The 19,287-nt window shown below is 40.9% G+C and overlaps 1 protein-coding gene across 3 annotated transcripts; it reads right to left on the reverse strand.

Annotated features, from left to right (window-relative positions):
* Positions 1-1,770: 1,770 nt before the first annotated feature.
* On the reverse strand, positions 1,771-12,081 carry LOC139765519 (uncharacterized). 3 transcript variants are annotated; one of them, XM_071693018.1, is made up of 4 exons: positions 11,964-12,081; positions 5,684-8,752; positions 3,933-4,149; positions 1,771-2,792 (listed from the first exon to the last, which is right to left on the reverse strand). In XM_071693018.1, the coding sequence occupies exons 2-4, from the start codon at positions 8,227-8,229 to the stop codon at positions 2,313-2,315; spliced, it is 3,243 nt and encodes a 1,080-aa protein (XP_071549119.1). In that variant the 5' UTR covers positions 8,230-8,752; positions 11,964-12,081; the 3' UTR covers positions 1,771-2,312. The 3 variants fall into 3 exon arrangements, with proteins under 3 accessions (XP_071549119.1, XP_071549117.1, XP_071549120.1); XM_071693016.1 differs by having other exon boundaries at positions 11,887-12,030; XM_071693019.1 differs by lacking the exon at positions 11,964-12,081 and adding an exon at positions 9,044-9,589.
* Between the last annotated feature and the right edge of the window lie 7,206 nt (positions 12,082-19,287).

Consider the following 19,287-nt stretch of genomic DNA (forward strand, 5'->3'; position numbering starts at 1 on the left):
GACTTCCACACATTCTTCAAGGCCCCCAGAATTTTCGCCCCCTCCCCCACCCTATGATCCACTTCCGCTTCCATGGTTCCATCCGCTGCCAGATCCACTCCCAGATATCTAAAACACTTCACTTCCTCCATACTTTGACGCTGTCTACCGCGTTAGCTTTCGATAGCTAGTGATTTCAAGGATCTAGTGACATGTAGAGCGCGGGACAAAGGAAAGAAATGTATAATTGTTTTATTCTTATCAAGATATTTTGAGAATAACTAATGCTGTAGAATGAATATAGTATATTTTCAGACAGCAGTATCTTTAGCAAATTTAAATCTAGTTCGGCGGAAACTCCTTTTTTTTTGAGCCTTTAAATATGCCATTATCTGGTTCCTTGAACATCATATTTTCATACATAAGGTGATTAGAAAAAGGGTAGTTAATCCCCGTATCTCCGTCTAGAATTTGTAACACAATTTTAGATATGAAAACTATGATTGCTTATGCATATTATTTAAGTTTTGCAAAAAGGACAAAGTCAAAGTGTGTTAGGAGGGAATGATATTTAAAGGCAATGGCATGGCTTCTGTGTTATCAACATTAATTAGTATTCTTTGCTTCAAAATATTTTGTTGCGTGAAAATCTTAATGTACTTTGCTTAATTTAACAATGGAAAAAAGATTCACTGGTCCTTTAGGGAGACTTCGATGTCTCGACCCTCGAGGTCGACCACAAGTTAACTCTACGTTCAGTGGCTGTGGTCTTGCGGGTCCTTAACGCCATGATCACTTCAAATGGAAGTCCTTCGCCCATATTGTGGTGTTCAAGAAGTATAATTACGATTAATGGAATCCTGGAGGTGCAACTTGTGTCGAAACAGGTCAGTTCGTTCCAGGTAAGACCGTAATGGCATTTTCTTTGCGACCAGCCCGAAGAAATGCGTAGAGTTCGTAGTTCTCAGTGTTTTAATGTGACCATTACCGATGACATAACAAAAATATCTAAGCTTAATAACAAACTGGACGCTATGGACTTATCCCAAGTATATCCTACGACCTATGTCAGTCTGAGGACACAATATCAACCCTATGGCCATATACCATTATCTGTCCCGAGATCCTTTTCATGTGCATTAGTGAAGTTCACATCCTTCATTCCAAATCCCCAGTGATATGTCTTGAGTAAATATTCCCCCCCCCCCCCCCGCATGTCATTCTAGGAACCCACATGACCTGTTTCAAATAATCTTCCATGAAGGCTCAGGAACGTAATGATTTATGGCAGCCTGAGAGTTCTTATGACCTGACCTAGCCAGAGTAACCTCATGACTTGTCAGCTCAAGGATCCCTCCTTACCTATGGCAACCGTAAGATCTCACATGATCTAGTATTAGTATTTACTCGCAGATCCCTCCCACAGGACCAGCATTAGTCTAAGGAACCTCTCCAAATGTGTTCAGTACCAGCTTTCATAAATAAGGTTCAAGAATTTCTGTAGGGCCTTGTTACTTTTGTTCCCTAGCAGTATTGCTCTGAACTCATCAGAAGCTAATCAGTCTCCTAGAACCTGCATTTGATTTGATGCGTACCTAATTTGATATGCTGTTCGGAAATGTACTGACAACCCTGCCTTCAAAACCCGAGTCAGTTTGAGAGCTGCCATGCCTCGTTCCAACCCCAGAACTCTCATCGACACAGCCCTCACTAACACTAGGAAGACTACTTTCAGTAGTCCACAATCAAGATGTCAGCTAAATTGCACAATATTAAGGTTAACACAGAGTCTGTTAATAATGACAGTTTAATGAGAGAATGAGACTCAACAAGAGGTTATAAGAATTTTTTTTCGTACTTTTACTTTTTGAGCAACCGCGGTCGACCACTCTCCTACCTTATCTCATCCTTACTGTTACAAAATATTTTTAATTTATTTTTTGTTGAATTCAATCAGCTGTAAAGAATTTTTCAGGAAATATATTGAGCATTACCTTTGGGTCTTCAACAACTGAAGCTGTTGAAATGATTGATACATTAATTATCTGGAGGAAAACTCGATGTATCACTGAATGGGAGAAAATCCAAACATGATACAGAAAGTTAAATATACTTCAAAAACATTTGTATTGTGGCCTCTGGCCTAATCCCTACCTAAATTTCATAATTATAAAGAAAACACTTGTCAATATGTTATAAAATACATAAATATTAAGACCCTCAGTCTATTTCATTCTTAAGTCATCTCCACAGACTTTACAATAAACTACCCATCATAAATTTGTTATCAAAATATAATCCAGCTGTGCCTTTAAATTGTGTTCACCTGTTTCTCAGGTATGGGGAACCACTACGTCTGGTAAAATATACATATTGTTAGTCATATGATGCTGCTGGGGATGTGATGCTTGATGCAAACTATGATGACCAGTAGGGGGTAGATGATGGAGATTCTGCTGTTGCTGCTGCTGTTGCTGCTGCTGCTGCTGTTGCTGCTGTTGTTGTTGTTGTTGCTGCTGCTGCTGCTGCTGTTGTTGCTGAGATCCAGGGTGAGTTGTGATAATACTTTCATGGTGTTGAAGACTCTGCTGAGGGTGGTGCTGATGATGGTACACAGGGATAGTGACAATGGACGGCTGTGTCTGTATCGCCTCTTGGGTATGACTGACAATGGGCTGCTGTACATGATGTGTGGAAGAATGGGGTGTTGCAGGTGGCACTGTTGGAGGCAGAAGGGTACCCTGAGGCTCATAGCCACTGGTGGGGATCTGGTCATCTCCAGCTTTGTAAGTTACCAGCATCTTCTCTCGTTGCTGAAGTGTCAAATCATGGAAAGGATGATTAAGATTGAAAGTATATAATAAAGCAAGAAGAGGGTAAACAAGTAAAAACATAAATGAATATGAGTTAGTAGGACAAAGTGTGGGAATGTGTGCAAAGGGTACCATTAAGGAGTAATGCACTGAGATGTGTAATGACTGAAGAGTTTGAAGAAAGTATACCATGATTTATCCTACAATGGAAGAAAATACCATGGACATCATCAACACAAAGATAAAAAGGAAATTGTATCACTCTATGCATATTTAAAAAGCTAGATGACCTTCATAACTCCGGGATTAATGAATATCACTGCAAAATGTGGCATATTTAGCCAATAGCTCCATAGGGATCAATCCTGCTGCCATGTAGGAATGACAGGGTGTTATTCTCTCATGGACACACATGGTCAGTCACTGTGTCATGTTTAAGCCCTACACTGGTTCATCTGTTTCCCCTTAGAAAACCACCTCCCAAAATGATAACTGGTTAAAATCAAAATAGTGTTTGTTGGTGTGAGTACAATGATTACATTTCAGAGTTAGAATAAGGATCTTCTCCACAACTGATAGTAAATTACTGTGGATTTATGTAAAATGTTACTTATATAATCTTGATCTAAAATTGTCTCAATGTAGAAAATCTGAGAAATACCCTTACTTAAGATAGTCTGATTTATAATTTCTAAGTTTTTAATTGATTACATAATGATGCTAGAAGGATTCTCCAGCCAGCCTCAGAGCTAATGTTAGCTGTTAATTTCTGTGTATCATTTCCCAAATGAGTATGGAAGTAAGAACTCTACTTGTTTCTGGCCTGTGGAAAGGAAAGACCGCCTGTGAGAATGTGTAAGTCCTGGATTCAGGAGCAGAATTGATGATTCAGAAACTATATCAGTGTGGGAGCTCATATCCAAATAGGCACACTAAATATGTGCATAGAGGGACTGAGAGGCCGTAGGCCCTTGAGCTATGTGAGTGACTGCAGAATAGAGCAGAGAGAGACAGATAAAGTGATAAGAAGTTAAAAAGATATATGGGAAGAAAGATACAATAAAGGTTCTTATATGTACTATATATTTCATTACTCCAACCAGTAAAAGAGAGTAATAATACATAAATGTTTGACAGTACCTGATAACTTTTTGGCACATTGTGTTTAGTCATCATGTGATGTCTGAGTTTCCGACGATCTGCATAATTTCGGGAACATAAAGAGCATTGGAATCGTTCTTTATGCTCCATGTGATTGCGTTGCACATGGGTTCGCAGTTCACCCTTCCATTTGTAACCCTTGCTGCAGTGCTGACAGTAATGCAGAACTGTTGAATGAGTCTTGTTGCGGTGATATCTGCAGATTGGATAAATCTTATTACCTTAAATATTTCAGCAAGTCAAAATCAATGGAAAAATACATGATTTCCTGAAATGAGGCCAAATTTTTCTGCCAAAATAAAATACTACCACATGATTTAGATATCTGGGAGTGGATCTGGCAGCGGATGGAACCATGGAAGCGGAAGTGGATCATAGGGTGGGGGAGGGGGCGAAAATTCTGGAGGCCTTGAAGAATGTGTGGAAGTCGAGAACATTATCTCGGAAAGCAAAAATGGGTATGTTTGAAGGAATAGTGGTTCCAACAATGTTGTATGGTTGCGAGGCGTGGGCTATGGATAGAGTTGTGCGCAGGAGGATGGATGTGCTGGAAATGAGATGTTTGAGGACAATGTGTGGTGTGAGGTGGTTTGATCGAGTGAGTAACGTAAGGGTAAGAGAGATGTGTGGAAATAAAAAGAGCGTGGTTGAGAGAGCAGAAGAGGGTGTTTTGAAGTGGTTTGGGCACATGGAGAGAATGAGTGAGGAAAGATTGACCAAGAGGATATATGTGTCGGAGGTGGAGGGAACGAGGAGAAGAGGGAGACCAAATTGGAGGTGGAAAGATGGAGTGAAAAAGATTTTGTGTGATCGGGGCCTGAACATGCAGGAGGGTGAAAGGAGGGCAAGGAATAGAGTGAATTGGAGCGATGTGGTATACCGGGGTTGACGTGCTGTCAGTGGATTGAATCAAGGCATGTGAAGTGTCTGGGGTAAACCATGGAAAGCTGTGTAGGTATGTATATTTGCGTGTGTGGACGTATGTATATACATGTGTATGGGGGGGGGTTGGGCCATTTCTTTCGTCTGTTTCCTTGCGCTACCTCGCAAACGCGGGAGACAGCGACAAAGTATAATAAAAAAAAAAATATAATGATTTTGTAAATACTCAATGATTAACCAAACTTCCAGTGTTATCATTACTATTCCCTTATCATTCAACTCCGAACATTTTTTTTTCCTCTGGTCTCAAAGGGATTATAAATCATAAAGGCTATTGGGCAGTGTCTATCATTTAGGATGCATGGCAAATAATACAATGTCAACATTATACAATACATTAGCACAGTGGATGGTACATGGAAAAGAGCATGACCAAAAGAGTATTAGATAAATGCAGATTGCGTAATGTTTACTCTTCCTAGAATTACAATATATTGGGTGCCAAAAGAATTTCTAATTGTATGCTGTGATTAACTTTCATGCATGTCAATGATGGAAATGGTGACATCAGTATCATGTGACAAATCAACTTTGTGTATAGGCAGAGTCCTGATGAAAAGTAAGTGGCTTAAAAAGATATCTGACTCCATATACTGTAGTAACTTGGTTATTAGTTACAAAAGGCAAGTAATTCTAAAACTAAGATAACAATTGCACATGTACCATACAATACAGAGGAGGCTATGGATACTTTCTAGAAACTGAAAGAAGTTAAGGAAATATATCTTGGGGAGAAAGTCATTGTAATGGATGACATGAATAAATGAATGAGTGATTGCTATACCCACCTTAAAGCATCTGAGGTGGCAAATTTTTCTCCACATAGATCACAGTCATATGGTCGGAGGGTGGAGTGGGTGGTGTTTAAGTGTCTCATCAAATCTGAACGAACTGTAAATCGCTGGCCACATGTTTCACAAGGATGTTTAGGCTCTCCATGCATTCTCAGCTTGTGAATTTTGTAAGAAGATGCTAGCATCTCCTTCTCGCACACTTCACAACGAGCTTTCGGTCCAGGATCATCACTATGGATACGCTGATGATCTGTGAAAGCTTTCTTAGCAGAGGCCATGTAGCCACATTCTGAGCATAAGTAATCCTTTGTTTCCTCATCTTTATTGTGGAAACGATGGAGATGAATCTTCAGCGCTGCCTTACTTGCTACTTTCAGTCCACACACACAACAAACAAATTCATGCGGACCCATTTGAGTGTATGGAACATGGGTTTCTCTGTGACGCTCCAATTCATACTTATAACTAAATATTTGATCACACTGATCGCAAGAATGAAGACGATCTTTTCTAGGATCAGTGCCACTCCCATTTTCCCCATTTCGAGAATGCACAGCCTTACGATGTTCAGCTAAAGTCCTCTTACTGGTAAACGAAGATTCACATAATCGGCAATGCCACAGCTTTTCATGTACATCTCGTTTTTCCACTCCATCATCATCCTCATCCTCATCTTCACCATCTCTCTTTCTCTTTCTCAAGCCATGTGCAGCTATTCGGTGCATCCTACGGCTCTTTTCGTCAAGGAAGGTCTTATTGCACTTTTCACATGCATAGGGACTAGGTTTGAGATTCATATACCCAGGAGTAACTTTAATAACAGTAGGAGAAGAATCCACCACAGTAGGATTCATCAATAAAACCATCGAGCCATCTGGTGCTGTTTGAATCATCGTCTGTGGTTTAGGTTGAATTGGACGCATAGATGCAAGAAAGAGAGATGCGGCATCAGTTCCTATCTTAGGTGCAATGGGTGTGAGTGTTGGCAAGACAGAGCGTCCCATAGAACTTAGTGGCATTACGGTGCTAACTTGAGTGACAGGTACACTCTCTGTTTTCATTGGGCTGCTTTTTATTTGAATTAATGAAGTCTTCTCCTTGGTATCTTCTTGTTCCTGCTTCACCTGCTGCACATCTGCACTGCTGGAAGTATTCCTTCTCTCGTCTTGCACATTAGATCCAGACTCTGATGAATCTTGTGTTCCAAGAATGGGTCTAGCTAAACCAACTGGATGAATGTCATGTTCCTTTACCATATGACTTGCTACCATATCCTTGGTCAGGAATTTACGCTTGCATATGTGACAGCCAAATGGTTTTCGGGGCCTGCCTCCCTTCTTCTTAACAGTAATCACCTTAGTCTGTGATGCTCCACCATTTTCCTTTTTCTCCTTATTTGCTTTACGAGCTTGCTTTCCTCGTCGTGGCCTTGTTGCTGCTAAGTCATCTAAATTTAGCTGTGGTGGTTGATACAGTCTAGGCACAGGACTTGTACCTACTGTACTAAGATTATCAGTCTTTGGTAAAACTTGAAATGTTAATTTGGGTCGCTGATTATTCATAAAGAGTCCATTGATCTGCTTTTTAAGTCGGTTCAGGTGTGTATATGCACTGTCAGTTTCATTGACCAGCTCTGAACATCTGGAGCACAAATCAACAGCACCTGTGTTGGTCACAACTGTCTGATTTAGAACATTACTCAGCAGCTCAAGCAGTGTCACCTGAGTGTTGAACAATTTCTGGGTCTTAAGGTAATAAAATCTCTCACTTGGATCTGTCAAACGACGACCACAAACAAAACACATGCATGGCCCATTGTTTGGCTGCTCTACTGTTGTTGTTGCAGTCGTAGGGTTGGCCAGTAAATTAACAGGCAAATTATTTAATCGCACAGTGCCATTTGACAGTGAATTAGAATGAGTAACTGAGATGGAGCTGCTAATACTGCTGGTTGTTAAAGCAGTGGAAACAATGTCATTAATACTTGGTCTAACAGCTATTTTGCTAGACTGAACATGAGGTCGCTGTTGCTGTGTGCTGTTTACAGTGAGAATTTGTTGTGGCTGAGGTGACTGCTGTATTTGCTGAGGTTGATGCACGGTTAGAATTTGCTGGTGAGTGGATGGATGGACATGCCGCTGATGAGACTGATGATGTAATGGTTGTTGTTCCTGCACTATCTGTGGCTGCTGATTTTGTTGGTGTATGAACACAATCTGACCCTGCAGAGCTTTGTCAGCATCTGCAGTCTGTAGACTGTCTGTGTTACTGCTGCTGTCTATTTGTTTAATGGGAGTTAAATTTCCATCAGGAGATATGGTAAGACTATCATCAGCAGTGATAATGATCTCATTTGTGACATCACCAACTGTGTGGTCATCAGCAACTACAGTTAAGTTGGCAACCATCTCAGAATCGGTAACCAGAGTCGAAGTCCCATCACTCCCTTGCTTAAACATAGCAACTGGGCTATCATGGCAACTGACACTCGCCAACACTTGGTGGTACTCCTCCACAGTTTCGCCATTTTGCGTATCCATTACAGTAATAAGGAAAGCGTCTTTATCAGATAAGAATATGATTTTTTATGGGGAGAGTCCAACAGAAATGGCATTTTTCATCTTTAATAGTACATGTTTTTGTTCCATCACTAAATATAATGTAGTGATGTGTAAGATGATAAGATGCAATAACCTCTGTCTATATAATCTTTATATCCCTGATGAAATACAGAGAATACATACCACAATTATATAACAGTAAGCAACAGCTACAATGTTTTGAAGGCACATTCACTTACAAAAGGAAAATCAACTTTAAGGAGGCTTTTCATAATTTCAGTCAATTTCGGAGAATTTCCATCAAATTCATGTACATTCTGAGGCATACAGTATGTTCATGATTATTATTTGAGACAAAGCTATTAACATCAACAATGGCTGATGCAAAGGAGACAAACGGTGTCAGAAATGTTCTGTAAATGCCACAGTGCTGGTATCTTGTATGGTGTTCATAAGAATCTCTTATCCTCTCATTGTAAGTACTTCAAATGCTGTCAGGAGTCTGTAAGAAAGAAAAAAAGAATCAAATGTTCCCTTCACATGTGAAATTCATTTTGCAATACAGCCATACTATCATCATATAACATTTTAATTAGGCAGTGCATATCTTCAATAGAGCCATATTTCAGTGGAATTAAATAATCTTTTATCGTCTTTAGACAAAATTATATATGGACCACCTAAATATGGGATATAAAATAACATGAAAATATGTAAACATTTACATTAAAGAATTGATTGAGGGATCTGGAAAGTGTGCTACTATCTGGAATAGCAGTTGTGACCAGATTACCTGATTAAAGCAGAGATGTTCCAATTCATAAAGGTAAAATACGAAGTCCACAACTCGCATAGGAATTAGCCCACATAAGATAATTGTCAAGGATTTGGAATAATTAGGACCAAAAATAATCAATGAACCCCATGTACAAGCTCAGATTTAAGAACCATGCAGAATCTCATACCAAGACAAGAATAATCTGAGACTGCAACACCTGACACAGTCTTTGATTTTGGTATTAGATACAACCTCTGACCATGAAACCAGGTAAATTAACAGACTGTACAACCAGTTACAATCTCAGACCATGATAACCTATACAATTTCAGACTCTGATAGTGGACATAAACCAAGGGCTCACATATCTGTGCAATAACAATTCTTGTCTGTTCCTGATGCTATCTCACTAAGGTAGATAAGGCATTGTCTGAAAAGTCATTTCAGTGATGTCCCTACTATATCAGTAGTCCAAGAAATCAGGAAGGATACTGAAATGATTGTTCTGTGACTATTCTGTGACCAGTAAGTGTTCTCAGCTGATGTTACCTGGTCTGAATAGCCCCCAACCCTCAATATGTACAGATAAGCCATTTTGCCTGAGACTTAGTTCGTACACTTAACCAAACTCAGCTGTCTAAAGTATCATCATGGCACAGACTATACTCCACAGAACTGACCCCACTGTTTTGCATGTCTGCATTATGTGTCATCACTGAGGAAGCATCATTATTTTTAGAAAACAAATTAATACTCAGTAATTAGTGATCTGTACAAGGTAAGTCATGTATGAATAATACTGTACATATGCACTGGTGTAAGTGTATATTAAATAATACAGTACACCTTAATGTATGTTCCTGCTCCAGCATCTTGTATGGGGCTTCTAAAGTGCCCAAGAAGCCAGCTACATACACTGGGTGGGACCAGAGGTTAAGAAGTTCCATGATATAGTGCATACACCTTTTTGGGGTGAATGCAGGACTGTTGAGAAATATATTTTCTGTATCTTCATCGTGGAAGTTGCATCCTGGGCAAGAAGGTCCTCATAGTAAGTTGAACTGGTATATGCAGTGTTGGAGAGATAGGTCATGTCTAGAATGCAGATATGAAGGTGCAACTTACACATGTCTGGGAAGCTAAGAGTGGAGTTTAAAATGTGGTTGTTTTTGTGAGTGTATTTGTTTTGGCAATATTGTGTTTTAAGTATAGATTACCGAAGTGTAAAGCAGGGGTACACTTTTCATATCTTCTTGAGGTTAGTTTGTTATTATGAAGTGATTTGGGTGGGAGGGGTCTAATGCTGTTGCAAAGAACAAATTGCTGAGCATATTGAGGTGATATTGTATTAGAAGTATTTTTGTTTCATTGTGTAAGTGCTGAATTTTCATGATTGGATGAAGCCAGGTGATAATAGTTTTTGGAATATTTTGTTTTGTGTGAGTTGAACCTTTGTTATATTTCCTTATGGCCAGGTAGATGACCAAGCAGGTGAAACATAGTTTAGGGTGGAGCAGATGAACTGCCTGTAGAGGATACTATAGGAAACATGCTTTTGTCCAAAAGTGGTATTAGAATTATAAGGGTGCTCAGTGTGTTTTTGACCCCAGTGTTAGGTTTGTGGTGAGGGGAATGAATGTCGTGTGTCATGTGACACCTCATATGGTACGAGTTTTGTAGAACAGTAGTGGTTGATCTTTCAGTGTTCATATACAGGAATTATGAGGTACATGTAAATTATATGGCTAATCCATGCCTAATATGTAGTGTATGAGCATTATTATAGTCTCAGTTTTTTAGAAATTTAGGTTACTTTAATGGGAGAAGACGGCACTTAATCTAAAACTGCATATCCTTATTGCAGTCACTAGGTACATTCTCATACCATGGGTGCATTTACTCTCAGACCACAAAAGGGTGAAGAGGGTTTGCTAAAATTAAATGTCAAATAAGACAGATGAAATGCCTTTTAAGTAGATTATATATCCAAAACCATCAATAAAACGGCTCCTTGCTATTTTGTCTTAAAATCAATAAAGGTTGTGGATATAAACCAGCACAGAACTAGGGGTAACAAATAGAATTATATTACACTACATGCATATGGTCAGGCCTCTAACATCCTCTTCTTTACAGCCCCACCAGGTACAATACCAGACTGGGGCATCAGGCACAATCTCAGACTGACACCACACACTAGTGGCACCAAGTACACTTTCGACTGTGGTACCAGGTACAACCTCAGACTGTGACACCAAAGTACAAGCTCAGACTGGCACCAGGTACAATCTCAGACTGTGGTCCAGGTATAATCTCAGACTGTGGCATCAGGTACAATCTCAGACTGTGGTCCAGGTATAATCTCAGACTGTGGCATCAGGTAAAACCTACACTTTGGTATTCTGTGTCATGTCATTGGAAAGATTCGTCCCTTGACATAAGATGTACCTATTCAAAAGTACCAACAGAATGTAAAACCCGTCTCTCAAGCCCTTCTTCCCCCTCATCTTAGTTCTCACAAAGGCTAAATCCGTGAAAATATCAGTATGAATGGGGCATAATTAGAGTTCAGACTCTAAACTACTGGTGGACTAATCCAGCCTCAACCAGAGTATTTCTATCTCTTCCCAACTGTATGAACAGGTTAGTAACAAAGATGATATCGTCTGGTTCCAAACTTTATCACCGTAAAGGCAAATCACCCACCATTTACGTACAAACAATCTTATTAACTACACTCGGCATCACCCCAGAGCACGAAAAAATTGCTAGTCCAAATCCTTCCCTCATGATTCGACCTTTTTCCCCCCATATTGCTCTGAAGTAATGAAAACGGTACTACTGATAATCTTAATTACCGTCTTTTCGACTCTTCATCATATAAGTATTTCGTTTTTTAAGCCTCAGAGACCCGGAATTAAGCCGAGATTCACACCTGTATCTCAGTTTGTTTACAAAACTTGACACCAATATGGCCGCTCACGGTTCGACGCCACAGCCTCGGAAATAGCCAATCAGAGAGCAGCTTTGTTCCACCAACCAATCAGAAGTCATGAAACGTAGCAGCGGCTCCCACCACGAACTTCCCAATCAGAGAATTCGCACAAGACTGAAAAATATAATATAAAGTAAACAATAAAAAGTATTAGAATAATATTAAGAACTATGAAGATACAGAATTAGTTAGCATGCAGTGCGTGCGCTAAAGGTGATATATATAAAGCTTCGACATTTTCATAAATCGTAAATTGTTAATCATATCAATAAGCTTCTATGAGTCAGATATATTAGATATTAGTCGCTTTATTTGCTAAGTTCCTCTATATTTGATTGTCTAGCGCATTCTCAGTACCTGAAGCCCATTGTGTTGTCCTGAGAGGTAATTGTATTATGTCTGTTTAGTTTCACTCGTATTTTGTTGGTGTAAATTTATACAAATGAGTCAGTCGTTCAACCCCGAATCAAAGTAATTATTAAAGTTAACAAAGTTTCTCGGAAGTGAATGTCTTTTACGAATATGTGCTTTGCCTGCACATCTTTAATTCAAGTAATAAAGTCCATATATCTCGGTTGAATCTCAGAGTTCAAACAGAGAAAGCTGTATTAAAACCTCAATTTTTATGTGAATATTGTTTAATAATTTGTTGGTAGTATTTAATGGTTTACTTAACTGGTGATTGTATTACTTTATACTGTATAACTTCATTGTACGATTGTATCTTTATCGTTTGCTTTTGTATTACTATATTCTTTTATGTTTTATAAGCGTGTGATTTTACAGGTGTATTTCTCTCTCTCTCTCTCTCTCTCTCTCTCTCTCTCTCTCTCTCTCTCTCTCTCTCTCTCTCTCTCTCTCTGACTGATGAGAACTTTTATTTCATTAGGTTTTGTTTTGACAAAGTCTCAATACGTGGGTTCTCAGCCCACCGTTACTTAGCAAAATTAAGGTCGTACCGTCGTGTTCAAGGGTCGTCGTGCTTAAGGATTGTACCGTTATGTTCAAGGGTCGTACTGTCGTGCTGAAGGATAGTATCGTTGCGTTCAAGGGTCGTACCGTTGTGTTCAAGGGTCGTACCGTTGTGTTCAAGGGTCGTACCGTTGTGTTCAAGGGTCGTACTGTTGTGTTCAAGGGTCGTAACGTTGTGTTCAAGGGTCGGACCGTTATGTTCAAGGGTCGTACCGTTGTGTTCAAGGGTCGTACCGTTGTGTTCAAGGGTCGTACTGTTGTGTTCAAGGGTCGTAACGTTGTGTTCAAGGGTCGGACCGTTATGTTCAAGGGTCGTACCGTTGTGTTCAAGGGTCGTACCGTTGTGTTCAAGGGTCGTACTGTTGTGTTCAAGGGTCGTAACGTTGTGTTCAAGGGTCGGACCGTTATGTTCAAGGGTCGTACCGTTGTGTTCAAGGGTCGTATCATTGTGTTCAAGGGTCGTACTGTTGTTTAAGGGTCGTTCCGTTGTGTCTAAGGGTCGCACCGTGGTGTTCCAGAATCGTACCGTCGTGCTCAAGGATCGTACCATCATGTTCAGGGGGGGTAGTACCCTTCTCCCTGTACCCTCGCCTCTTTATTTCGACGGTACATTAAACCAAAAAGAAGATGAAACAAAAAAGCAAATTGAAAGCCAGCACCATTTTTCATCCATCATATTCGAACGTCAGCAATTGGTCGCTGAGATTTAATTGGCGTTTCGCGTGCGCTGGCGAGGTTAATTCCCGAGTCCTTTGGGAAAGTTACGAGGTCACTCACAAGTTGGCGCCCCCTGGCAAATGGAGTGGTGTGATTGGTCAATGCAGTGGTCGTGTGAGTGTAGATAATTCTCCAAAAGCCTTTCAAAGGACGACAGAGCTGCCAGGGTAATGGGGTGGTGTACCCCGGGGTCGGTCGGGCGGGAGAGGGAGAAAGGTCTGGTAAGTCTGCCATTTTACTAAATACTAATGTAATTATGTGATTTTTTTCTCCGTGATCTGTGAGCTGAGGGGTGAAGTGTTGTGGGGATCTATTTTCGTCGATTTTCTGTCGAAGAAAATGTGACAATACGACGATACTGTAGGGCAAAGGTCTCAAATGGCGTCCTAGCTTCGACTCCTCGATGTATATCAACTGACTGTTATATTGCTCTCTTGTGTCTCCCCTGATGATGTGATTACTACACGAAAGTGCACTTGGGAACTTATCTATCGTGTTTCATTTTCCCCGTGGACTCATAAGAATATATATATATATATATATATATATATATATATATATATATATATATATATATATATATATATATTGAAAGTGTCATTTCGCCAGAGGTGTTGTACTAAGATATCCTCAGCAACACACGTTGCTATTTCTCTGGTTTTTCGACAAGAACTCAAGTGATAGGCTATGTCGTTCTTGCCTGCGTCGCTGTAACATGGTGTACAGTGAAATGGATCGACATGTCGAGAAAAAAAAATTGTTGGAACTGCTGCTGTGGTCGTAGACTTTAAGACCAAACTGTACCATGTCAGTCTTTAGATATCTAATATGAAGGGAATCCTGGTTGCGGCTGTCGGTGCACAGTCAACCCAGCTGTTCATCCTTGGGGTTGGTGGATGAAATGGGTACCTGGCTCAGGCTAGGGGGTAAACATATATATATATATAGCGTGAATGGGATGGCCATGATAAGGGCCTCGGCTTCCTGTGCCGTATTAGCTATCTATTACAGCTCTCGTACCACTTGTGTGTGTGTGTGTGTGTGTGTGTTATTACCCTTATCTTCATTACGAGGAGGATTTAAGGCTTCATCTCAATCTTTCGCCATCGCTGTGGCCCTCCTGTGGACCTTCTCTAGCAGATCTTTGTTAAGTCTTCTCGAATGTTTTAACCAAACTGGGTCTGAGATATGATGGAAATATGTTTCGGAACATCTCCCTGGCCCTGTCAATAAAGGAATACGTTAATATTAACCAATAAATGATTTACCTCCGTAATTTACAAGTGGTGTTGAAGTACTAGGTTGGGTACGCTATCAAACCCCCCAGGATCCTTTATAAGTGGTGTTGAAGTACTAGGTTGGGTACGCTATCAAACACCCCCCTAGGATCCTTTTTCATTTATTGATTTCCAAATCTCATTCTAAGATGATCGGTTTTTAACTCTATTTCAGGGCGTCCTGTCTCCATCTTTATACTTAGCCAGGCCAGACTGCATTACCCTACTTATCTAACCAGAGATGGAGCCTATCTTCGATTACTTGACGTAGAACTGCACTCTACTAACCAGAGATGGAGCCTATCTTAGATTCCTTGGTGTAGAACTGTACACGACTTCCTTCCCTTAGTAGATTTGTAGACTCGTCCCTCAGTCACCAGTGCCAGCCAGTCGCTGACGTAGGTGAGGAACAGCAAGCAGTAGGGCTCAGGCGTTTACCCTAGGGAACACCAGTCGTCACTTGTAACCCAGGTGGAGAAGGGCCAGCCACGACCCACATCTCCTTTCTTGAAAAATAGGCACGACGATCTCTCTCTCTCTCTCTCTCTCTCTCTCTCTCTCTCTCTCTCTCTCTCTCTCTCTCTCTCTCTCTCTCTCTCTCTCCTACTCCCTCAGCATTGATTGCCGCATGTTAAGTGCCTTTCTGTTCTTAAGGTGAAATACCAATAGGTTTCGAACATCATGTCGTCTGGATCAAGATCCTCTTGTCTCCCGTCAGAGTCATCTCAATGCTTTCCATAGTCTCCTCTTTGACAATGGCCACAGTTCCTTCCCCTATGTTTACTTTCTCCTTGTTCGGGTCTTTGGCCTTTCCCTCTTCACCCCATTTATCATGACCTCCATTATTGTCGTAGTAAATGACGCGTCTGGCTTGTTCCTCACTGACTCATCCATTGGGTCATGTTATGACCTGGGTCATGGCCGGGGTGCTGGACGTGTGAGTCCGGACTGGACCCAGTGTGAGTCATGTGCTGCTGGTTCACTGGTCCTCTCTCATGTCCACAGTCTGGAGGCTTCAACCTCCATGGGTTCCTGACCTCCATATGGGTTCAGGAAAGGACCTTGATCCTCCATGGGTGTTTTTCACCCCCATGTGGGTCTACGTTTGTCTAATCAATTTCCTGATTGCTTAAGTTATATATATATACATGAACCACGTCTACTACCTTAGATCTAAGCTCAGACTGTCTGTCTTCTCTTGTCGTACACTATAACTCATTTGCCTCTTGATTTATCTTCGTCTTTATATATATATATATTACTTCATTCCGTGAACCTTCACTCTATGTCCGGCATTCCCTGTCATTCCTGCTGAGTTGTATTCCTTCTCCTCGACCACGACCCTTCCCCTGTTGGACGACCCACCATATACATACATACATACAGGTCACGACCCGTCCATTACCTTGTATGCAAATTAGTTCCAAAGCGTCTCCTTCAGTCCGCCATGTATCATTGAAGCTGTCAATATTTCCCTGCATCTCATCAACCCTTTCCTCTGATCCTTCGATCTTTTACCTTTAAACTCCATTGTGTCATTTTGCTTTTCGTAATATATATATATATATTTTTTTTTGCTTATTTCCACATGATTCTCACAGTCAGTCGCCTTTTCGATGATTCTGGTCAGTCAGGGTTCAAAGTGCTCCTTCCTCTTACCTGAAGAAGCATTTCGATGCCATCTTGGTAGCTTGTGGCCGTTCCATCTCTATATAATATCCCTCCATCCCAGTGTGTGTGTGAGGGAACTGTGGGTGCACTCCGTGCAGTTGTGGAGTAAGTGAGGCTGTTTGTGGTAACTTGTGCAGTAACACGGGTCGTGTGGAACTCTGGTCTTAAGCCTTCATCACTCTGCTTGTTCTGGGCCTGAGGTGTTTGGCCAAAACAAAAGCTGGAATTCGCCATTAAGAAGATATATATATATATATATATATATATATATATATATATATATATATATATATATATATATATATATATATATATATATATATTTATACTCTAGTGTAATATAGGTACCCAATTTTTGACCATCCCCTCAGGGTGGATGAACAGCTGGGTTAACTGTGGACCGATCTCCTTAGCCGAGGTATCGCTAGGGGAAACAGACACAAAATTTTGGCCCACAGTCGTCCACGCTCAGTCTCTAGCTGTCATGTGTAATGCACCGAAACCACAGCTCCTTACCGACATGCACGGGAGATGGGTGACTTTATTCCATAGTAGTGAGAGAGGTGAAGAAGAAGAAAAAAATAGAAAATGGATTTTGGGAGTAGCTGAGTGGGTGCTTCACCAGTTTTGATGCACGGGTTCGAATCTTGATGCAGAGGGATCTGGATGCAAGAGCGAGTGATGTGGCCTTTGAGAGTATTGTGTCTATGGGGTATGGGGTTCTCGGTAGATATAGAAAATGGGGAAAGGCTTTGTTGAGCTGTTAGCTGACAGAGGGAATGGTTGAAGAAAGGTATATATATATATATATATATATATATATATATATATATATATATATATATATATATATATATATAAGTGTACGTGGTTGAGGAGGGCTGAGATCAGTGCGCATTATTTGATTGTGGTGACTGACAAGCGTGTATGGGAGAGGTTGGCGGCTGTGTGTGTGTGTGTGTGTGTGTGTGTGAGAGAGAGAGGAGAGAGAGAGAGAGAGAGAGAGAGAGAGAGAGAGAGAGAGAGAGAGAGAGAGAGAGAGAGAGAACGTAGGGCAGGTCGAATCTCAGATCAGCCCTCGGTACATCCGAGTGTGTGGAAGTGGATGTTTGGTTTAGAGAGAGAGAGAGAGAGAGAGAGAGAGAGAAGAGGACGTGTTGCGTGTAGAAAGAACTGGTGAAGGTAAGATGAACCACATGTCATGTGTGTAGAGAGAGAGAGTATTAAGGGAAACAGGTGTTTATATGTCAAGGGGCCGACGTGTGTAGCAAGTGGGGAATGGGATATGGCCGTGTGGAAAAGAGTACTGAGGGATGGCATGAGGAAGTTAAAGCGCTAGTGAAAGAGAAGAGGGAGGTGTTTGGATGGTATATGCAGGGGATGGAGGGTGCTCTGGAGAAATGTGTATAGGTGTGTCTTTTTGTGGATCTGGGAAGCACTTTTTTATGCTGAATGCAGTGATGAAAGTTAGGCATGTGTTCCGAGTTGTGAGGGAGGAGGAGGAGGAGGGAGTGTGTGTGTGTGTGTGTGTGCCTGGGTCAGGGATGTCTGATGACACCATGGCTGTTTGATCTGTTCCTGGATCGGGGGGTAAGGGAGGGAGAATGTGAGCATCTTAGAGTAAGGGTTTATATTATGCTGAATCATCTGCTGTTTGTAGATGATGCGGTTCTGGTGGCAGACAAGAGAGAAAAGCGTCAGAATTGTTGGTGACGGAGTTTGAGCGAGTGAAGTGGACAGGAGAAAGATGAGGGTGAATGGGAACACAAAAGTCAGGTCGTAAGATGCTGCAGGGAGGGAGACAGGACGGTTGAAGTAATGTACGAAGGGTTGACTGTGAGAGAGAGAGAGAGAGAGAGAGAGAGAGAGAGAGAGAGAGAGAGAGAGAGAGAGAGAGACGTCTGAGTGAGAGGGGTCGGGAAGGGTGTGCAAAGACTGTGCAGACTCGTGGAAGGATGAGCGAAGAGAGATAGACGAAAAATGATTTTCGTCGCAAGTGGAGAAGAGGTGACCCCCCCCAAAAAAAATGGAAGGTTGGAGTGTGGAGGAGGCTTTGGGGTATAGGGATTTGAACATTGAGGGAGAGTGGGAGGGAGGGAGGTGAAGTATGCACTACATACTGTAAATTGGATCGATGTGGTATATGTATGGGGTCGAAATGCTGTCATTGGGCTGGACCAAAGCATTTAAAGAAACACAGTTGCCTACCATCATGGTGAAACAGAGTAAAACACACAGATATGACTTTTCATTTATTTCAAACTCTTCAATATATATATACAGTCTCCTCCACACATGACTCGGCTCCTGCTTTTGTACGCGTATATATGGCTGAAGGTGAGCAGGCCATCTTTTACAATCTTTATATCATAATTCATAATCATTTTCAATGTTTGGGAATTAATTTCATATCATGGTCTCGCGCATTCGAAGATACAGGTATATATAATTCGTGGAAGTTTTTTTTTTTTTAAATCACCTACGAAAACATGAAATTAATTTACCAGCCTCTAAAGAAGGATATAGATATTAAAGGAATTATGCCATATAAGAATGAATCATCCCACTTTATTAATCAGGAAATGAAATAAATGACAATCAAGAAAATCAGTTCAGATCCTCGAATG

The sequence above is a fragment of the Panulirus ornatus genome, chromosome 55, assembly GCF_036320965.1.
Source record: "Panulirus ornatus isolate Po-2019 chromosome 55, ASM3632096v1, whole genome shotgun sequence".
Taxonomy (NCBI): domain Eukaryota; kingdom Metazoa; phylum Arthropoda; class Malacostraca; order Decapoda; family Palinuridae; genus Panulirus; species Panulirus ornatus.

Coding starts and splice junctions, on each gene's coding strand:
- LOC139765519 (XM_071693018.1), bottom strand. CDS start 8,229: ATGGATACGCAAAATGGCGAAACTGTGGAGGAGTACCACCAAGTGTTG. Junction 4,150..5,683: donor GCCACCTCAGATGCTTTAAG/GTGGGTATAGCA, acceptor TCCAATCTGCAG/ATATCACCGCAACAAGACTC. Junction 2,793..3,932: donor ATGTGCCAAAAAGTTATCAG/GTACTGTCAAAC, acceptor TTGACACTTCAG/CAACGAGAGAAGATGCTGGT.